At 44.3% G+C, this 8,160-nt stretch overlaps 1 protein-coding gene across 1 annotated transcript; it reads right to left on the bottom strand.

Annotated features, from left to right (window-relative positions):
* Nucleotides 1–4,754: 4,754 nt before the first annotated feature.
* On the bottom strand, nt 4,755–5,664 carry LOC136458702 (protein CHLORORESPIRATORY REDUCTION 41, chloroplastic-like). Its single transcript, XM_066458630.1, has one exon. It carries the CDS (start codon nt 5,554–5,556, stop codon nt 4,810–4,812), a length of 747 nt encoding a protein of 248 aa, XP_066314727.1. The 5' UTR covers nt 5,557–5,664; the 3' UTR covers nt 4,755–4,809.
* Between the last annotated feature and the right edge of the window lie 2,496 nt (nt 5,665–8,160).

The raw sequence follows: 8,160 nt of genomic DNA, 5'->3' as shown, positions 1-8,160 counted from the left end.
AGACTGGCGACAGACCTTAGCCCTTTGAGTCAAGTGACAGCTATGGTGTTGGGAGATCCTAATGATATGGAACAGGTCCGCGAGTGGATAACATATGGACTTGGACTCCTTGGGAAGACAATGTAAGTGAAACAATTTTGGTTTGTGGATGTTTTCAGATAAGTCATGCATTTTTCATCCTGGCTGCCTAGTTTGGGTCTAATGAGGATATGTACACATGCAGGTGAAGTAATTGCCTACATGGTGCAACAAGTCTACTTCTAAAAATTTGTTTGAGTTATTACTAAGAAAATCTTTGTCCAATATCTATGCTTCCTTAGCCTTTTTTTAATATGACAACTAGATGGATAAGTCATGATGTACATTGACACACTTAAACCATCTGTAGTTTTTTAGCATTAACAACATGAACATGTCTGCTCTGTTGCCGACACATAAGATTGCTCAATATCTGTACAAGTTGGACATCCATATACATGAGATTTGGTTGGACATTGTTTGTTATTGTCTAAATAAAACTATGGAAGGTGCATGCACTGCACTAGTCTTAACTGTATTTTACTTTGTTTTAGCACGGGAGCACACCTCTGTTGTGTACCATGGTTTTAGGAATCAGGATAGAGAAGGTCCTATAGGTTTCAGGACAAATCAAGTTGATGCATTTGCATTGTGGTCCTCCTAATTTTCCTTCTTGTCAGTTAATCTATTTCAGTTTCAGTAACCGGTCACATTACTAATTTGCAATGAAGCCTTTGTTTTTATTTCTTCAAGTTTCAAACAAACTGGTTGATATGGAAAAAGATTCAAATTTGTTAACTGATGATGTAGTAACTTCCCTGTAGGATCACTACAGTGACTGGATTCTTTTGTTTCTTTATAAAGTACTGCAGAGTAGCAATATGTTTGTTTGAGTTCACTTTAACCATTACAAAACTCTTAGAATTGCTAACTTGAACTCTAGCTGCAAGTAGTGTAGTGATTTATACTTACGTTGCTTATTTCCTTCGCTTCTTGTTTCTCCAGACGAAAGCTGGTGGGTTCATTCCTTGCTACTGCGATTGAACAAGGGGGAGCTCAGTCAGCTCTGGAACGACAAGGCATAGCCTGCCTGGGAGGCTCATAAGCTAGACTGGTCACTTGTGCTCATGTATATGATGGGTTTGGGTGAAATTATGCCCAGCATCAGCTTGATCCATGGTTAGGAATTTTTTTTGTTTCGGCATGTATCCGAATGGTGTTGAGATGTTTCATTGATATGTAGCACAACTAGCCTTCAGCTGGAGGTGTTTGAATTTAAAATTGAAATGCATTTAATGCTGTTGTAGGGCCATATTTTGAATTCAATTGCTTGCTGGTTCAGTCGGCTGATGCTGCTGCTGTTGGCTAGTGTTCGCACTGTGCCATGGATCAGCTCCAGCCGGTTTCAACCAAAAACTTGACTAGCCGAGCGAGACTAAAATCATAACTATTTGATACGACGTTGGATGAAGCTGAAACTTATATGAAAATTATAGCTCTCGATGAGATCTACAATATTGTAGTTTTGACGTTTTCATTTAAGAACATTAAGATGCTCAAAAAATAAAGTAAAAGTTTAGGAGCATAATAACCGCGTACTAGTGCCCATCGCGTTAGAAAAATAATATCTTTATTTTTGTATGTTGTCAAATGAATATACTTTTTACATAAAAGTTGTAGTTTTCAATAAGATCTACAACTTTATAGTTTTCAGTTTTTATATTTGAGATCGTTAAGATGCACAAAAAAATAATATAAAATTTCAGTAACATAATAATCGCGTACTAGTGTTTGTCGAATTAGAAAAATAATAACGTTTTTGTGTGGTGTCAAATGAAGGTATTTTTTACATAAAAGTTGGAGCTCTCAATAAGATCTATAACTTTTATTTAAAAAATACTTTTATGTGACATCAAATAAGAAATATATGATTTTTCTAAATAATAAGCTTTGATACACGATTAATATGCTGCTAAAACATTATATTAGTTTTTCGAGTATGTTAACGACCTCAAATATGAAAACTCAAAACTATAAATTTGTAGGTCTCACAAAGGACTACAACTTTGATATAAAATGATCTTCATTTGACATCATACAAAAACGATATTATTTTTCTAATTCGACAAACTATAGTAAGCGATTATTATAGTATTGAAATTTTATATTATTTTTTCGTGAATTTTAACGATCTCAAATGTAAAAATCCAAAACTACAAAGTTGTAGATCCCATTGAAAGCTACAACTTCTATGTAAAAATATCTTCATTTGACAACATACAAAAAAGATATTATTTTTCTAACGCGATAAGCACTAGTACGCGGTTATTATGCTCCTAAAATTTTATATTATTTTTTTAGCATCTTAACGTCCTCAAAAGAAAAACGTCAAAACTTCAAAGTTGTAGATCTCATCGAGAGCTATAATTTTCATATAAATTTTATCTTTATCCGACGTCATATCAAAGAGTTATAATTTTTTAAAGGTTTTGTTTTGTCACGCCACTCCCGGTGGCGCGATAGATCAATACTGTCAGGGCATGACAACGTTTTCTATGTTGAAAACGCCGTCTAACGTGGTGCATGTTGCCGCACCAATACATGTGGCGCGACAACGTTTTTGGTCGCGCCACGACAAAAATGGTCAGATCCAAAAAAAAATGGAGCAGTTATTACTGAAATATTGAATAAAAAAGATTAAAAAATACAAATTCTCCCACGTGGGCCAACGTCGCCCGAACATTACCAGCATTGAGAAAACAAGAGACACCAATGCGAGACAGCAGAAAGACAAAAAGAGAGATGCAACACCCGATCTACTTTTGAAACATCCGAATGAAACATTCGCAACATACGTTCAAAATAGTTGAAACACTTACATCATATGTGTCAAGCACTTGTAAAACCGTTGAAAACACTTAGGCCCCGTTTGGCACGGCTCGCGCCGGCTCCGGCTTATCTGAAAAAATGCTGTAGCCACACTGTAGCACGAAGCCGATTTTCGATCTCCCACTTTTCTGTGTCACTGTAGCACGCGGGGAAAAGCTAGAAAAACCGGCTTCTCCGGCTTCGATGAACAGTGCCGATGTCAGTGAGAGGGGAGACGAGGAGAGAGAAAACCGGCTTCGTGCTACAGTGTTGCTACAGTGTTTTGTCATGTAAGCCGGAGCCGGCGCGAGCCGTGCCAAACGGGGCCTTAAAAAGCAATTGCAAAATATATGCAATATCCAGACAAAACACAAGCAACATATGTGTGAAACACATGCAACATCCAATAAACACACTTGCAATATATATCTGAAAAAATAGATGAAACATTTAGAACAGATGTTTGCAACATAAGTGTACAACCATTGCAACCTATACAACATCCCGATCTACTTTCGTAACATCCACATGAAACACTTACAACATATCTCTGAAACAACTGAAACACTTGAAACATACGCTTGCAACCTGTCAGGCGTGACACTCTAGTGGACGACGACCACCATGTCAGGCGAGCCTCAAGGCAGTCGAGCAGGAGGCAAGGGGCAGATGAGGGCTAGGGTGCGGTCATGGAGGAGAGCGGCGGTACAACAGCAGCGTTTGGATGAAGTCCTTCACCTGCCTTGCGTCGAAGCGACGCGTCCCGGATCCAGGCGCAGGCACCGCGCGCGATGGCGGGGCCCGGCGCCATGGCGTCCCACACAGGAAGCGTTGGCTGGCACCCAGCAGCTCGCGTGGGTTCGGGACCGGGGCTGGGCTTCCTCAGGAGGCGGTGCATGTGCGGGTCCACCTCGGGGGGTGGCCGTCGGGAGCGCCACGGAGATCGACGTCAGGCTACGGCGGCGGTTGAAGGCCTCCTGCACAGAACGCGGGACCAGGAGGCAGTCGACGCCGTCCGCGCGCACCACTGCATCGGGGCTTTTGACGGCGCCAGAAACGCGGACCAGCTCCAGCGGCTCGCTGGCGAGCGTGGGGTGTGGGCGTGTCGTCGGGTCCGGACCTCGACTGAGTGGGGCGGAGACGCCATCGGCGAGCGATGCTTCGACTGCTGGACTTGGGAAGAGTGGGATTTGACTGGATCTAGCAAAAGAGCCAGCTTGCGGTGAGATATTTTTTTGCCTAAGTACGTGACGGGAATATACAATACATGGACACCGTCGCGTCCGGTGTCTGGACGCGGGACGGACGACCGCGGTGGAGCATTATCGTTAACAGAGGAGTATGGAAAAGGCTGAAGGGGATTTGAGGCATTTCTCCTCCAAATTACTGCAGAAATCGACCGAGTTGAGGTAGCTGGTTCATGCACTTGTTTGCAGTTAGCATCAGGTGCTGCTCCCGGTTTTAATCGGGCAAGACAACGAGGAGGAATGTGCAGTGATAGCTCCATCAGAAGGTGGAGAGGCTGGTGCTGAACCCACGCAATTCTAATGTACGACAAACTGAACGCGAAGGTGAAGATGAACATAGGAGAGGAATTCTCCTAGATCGGCAGTACAGATTTGCTCAGATCGCCCATAATACGCTCGCGATCAGGCGACCGGGTCAGGAGTTTCACACTTTGTTTGCACGACATGACGCAGTCGGCCAGCAATAGCATACCCTGCACATGTATACTGCATCCACTGCGGCATCATGTTCTCACCAAAACTGTAGTGTCGCAGACGAAATACTGAGATGTTTGGACCGATCAGATAACCCAGCACGCGGCAAGATTGATTTCCATCCAGTAACCGAATAACCCAATACCATCACGCTAATCGCCCTTGATTATTATAGTAGTTAAAAGAAGCCGTGTCATCAGCTTCAGAGCGAGAGGGCGACGAGGATGGCCTGGCGGCAGCGGGCGCGCGCCGTCTCGACGCGCTCCTTGACGGTCTCCTCCTTCACGGCGGCCTTGACCATCTCCACGTCCATCTCCACGAGGCGGAGCACGCGGAAGAGCTCCGTGGCGACGCGCTCCTCCACGCCGCCTTCCGCCACCAGGACCTCGGCCTCCTCGCGGGCGCGCTCCGTCACCACGCCGGCTACGGTGCCCAGCAGCTGCGCGGACCCGTACCGCCCGCGCGCCAGCAGGCCCTCCAGCTTCTCCAGGAAGTCGGCGATGGCCCACCCCCGGGGCTTCTCCAGGGGCACCGGCTTGGTGCGCTTCCACCCGATCTCGTAGTTGGGCGGCTCCTCCTGCGTCAGCGCCGTCCGAGGCCGGCGGCCCGGGGAGATGGCGGACGGCAGCCGCCGAGCCACTGCAAAGGAGGTGGTCACCGTCGCCGACGCCGGGGTCTCCTCGTCGGGGATGCTGTTCGGGTTTCTGCCGTTCGCCTCGTCCGGAGTGGCGGCGGCGCCGCCGTTGGGCTCTACTTGCGGTACTACTTGCTGTAGTGCTCGGCTGTTGGCCTCTTCCTGGCTGGGTTTCGGCGTCGAGGTTGCCGGTTTGGGCGCGGCAGTGCAGCGTACGGTGGTGGTGCTCGTGGTGGGAGCAGCGGGGAGGTGGGGTCTGCGGGCGGAGAGGAGGGGCTGGGGAGGAAGGAGAGGCCTGAGGAAGGAGGCCGCCATGACGGATGACGGGATGAGTGGTCTGCTCGGACGACACAAGCGGATGGCCGTGCGATTTGGAGATAAGCTTACAAATGGGCTCTGTCGCCGCGCGGAAAGAGACGTCCATAGCCTTTTTTGCGTGCTGCACTGCTGCTAGATATCTAACGCGGCCTGTCTGCGTGCTGCTAGAGGTAGTAGATATTTCTAGCTTGTCCGGTATTCCCTCTGATCGTTCTTTAATATCAAACCATTGTCAAGTTTGATGAAATTTATATTAAAAATGAATTTTTTAATGTTTACAATACCAGATTATTATTTTATATTATTATAAATCTATTTAAAAGTGCACTTATGTTGGTATTTTTCTCTGTAAATTTAATTAAAGTTAAAATAATTTGACTTACAACAGAGTTAAAACTACACTTGTTTTGAAAATCTGGCAAGAACAAGTGCGATGTGTTCATTATAAATTCTTGAGTTATTCAGGCCTCCTATGTACTTGTATACACAATTTCACAAAAAAATTCACAAAATTTTAGATGACGAACTTTGAAAACCCTCCGACAATCTCCTTCAATTCAGGAAATCTCCTTCAATTCAGGAAAGAGCCTACACAATTTTTTTTTATGAAAAGGAGCCTACACAAGTTAATGTGCTCTCAAATTATCAAGGCAACCACAGTGGTCATTAGTGCTCTCAGCAAGAGAGCCATATGTAGACCGTAGGAGAGTGAGTGCAAACGTTAGAGCAAGGCTAATAATACAACATGCTACTGGCTGTTTATATTTTTTTACATAAGCTTAGAAACGGGGCTCTATCGCCGCGCGAAGAGAGATGTCCATACTCTACATCCTTTTTTTGTGTGCTGCTAGTGCTAGATATCTAAGAGCAACTACTCTTTTTTTAAATCAAGAGCAACTACTTTTGATTTGAGTGGCTCAATTTTTTTTCTTTCACTCCAACAACAGCACCCAAATTTAGGTCTTCAAATTCATTCAGTGAGACAATACACAATGGGACCCGCTCGTCATCCTCAGCGTTCTACCATCTGAGCTATCATCTACGGGGAGGGAGCCATAACCGGAGAAGCCATGGGCCCAAGAAGCCCGGGCCTGGAGCAGGGCCGGTCCTGAGTTATTTTGGACCTAGAACGAACCTAGAATTTTGGACCTTTCTATACAAATATCATAATATTACTAGTACTATCCATTGATAGTATATATACACATATATAAAATGTTATTAATAGGCAGTTAACTAAATACAAAAGCAAAATTTATATGAAATAATTTGTATACATTTTAAATTACCTCAAAAAAATTTCTAACATTTCTTGATACGAAGTCATTGATTTTGGTGTCAATATCAATCCCATCCACAACAACTATCGCCAATATGCATCAGGATCTCATGAAGTGCTTGTATTACTCTTTAAAAAATTTATGAAGAGCCGCTATCTGTGATTCTACCAAATCATCTATTCGCTTTTTCTTCTTTCTTTTTTCATTGCGAGAAGCATTTTTTCTTGATGACATGGTCCTGCTAATATTTAGAGAAACAATTATTAACTGGGATTATTAACTAAATTTTGATCTAAAACGAAGCTAAAATTTTGGACCTTTTTATATGAACATGATAATACTATTAATACTACCCATTGGTACTATATACACACATATACAAATGTTAGTAATAAGTAGTTAATTGAATGCAAAAACAATATTCATATGAAATAATTTGTATATACATATTAAATTACCTTAAAAATTTCATACTCCCTCAACCTCTCATTGACATGCCTCCCATCTCTAAACCCATCATTCCCCAATGAACTCTTGGATTTGTTAGAATTAAAAATCTTACAACAGAAGCAAAATGCTCTGTCAAGTGTTTGGAATAAACTAACCATTTTCTATCATATACCTCTTCCTTGCTCGTTTTTCTATAGTAACAGGCATAGGGAAAATATCTATCATTGGCATCCCAAGGGAATTCAAGATTCTCTTCTCTTATAGGCCCCTCCTCAACTAATGTATGTCTTGCTTTGTTAAAAAATTTAGAGAAACATTTAGTAACCACAATTTAATAAAATAGGGATCACGTGAGAAACAATTAGTCAATTAGTAACTAAATTTCAGATTCCATACCTGACGCCTAACAGGGAATTAGGGATTTAGATGATCAGGAATCAGGATTCAGGGATCACGTCACGTGAGGGCCTTTGCTGCCAAATGCCGCCTGGCGCCTGCCTCTGCCTGTTCGCTTCGCCTCTCTGCTCTGGTACTGGAATGCCGCCGCCCGCCAGGCCCCTCACGCTCCCACGCCACAAGCGCAGAAGGAAAGCGGAAGGTCGCGTGTTGCGTCGCGACTTGTGCGGAGTGGTGCTGCGGGCGTGATCACGGTCACAGGAAACAGGGAGTCGGAGGATCTCGTCATCTCCTATTGCTACTAGTGTATATGTATACATACCTGGGGCTGGGGGCCCATCACTTTCCTGGGCCTGGGACGGCCGTCCCTCCCGCCCCCCCTCAGGGCCGGGCCTGCCTGGAGGGTGGCGAGCGGGGCGATGACCCTAGGCGGGGACGCAAAGGGCCCCTCTCCAAATGTTTATCGTGTAGTTGT

This window comes from Miscanthus floridulus, chromosome 6 (genome assembly GCF_019320115.1).
Source record: "Miscanthus floridulus cultivar M001 chromosome 6, ASM1932011v1, whole genome shotgun sequence".
Classification (NCBI taxonomy): Eukaryota; Viridiplantae; Streptophyta; class Magnoliopsida; order Poales; family Poaceae; genus Miscanthus; species Miscanthus floridulus.
This window is presented reverse-complemented; position numbering and strand designations above follow the sequence as displayed.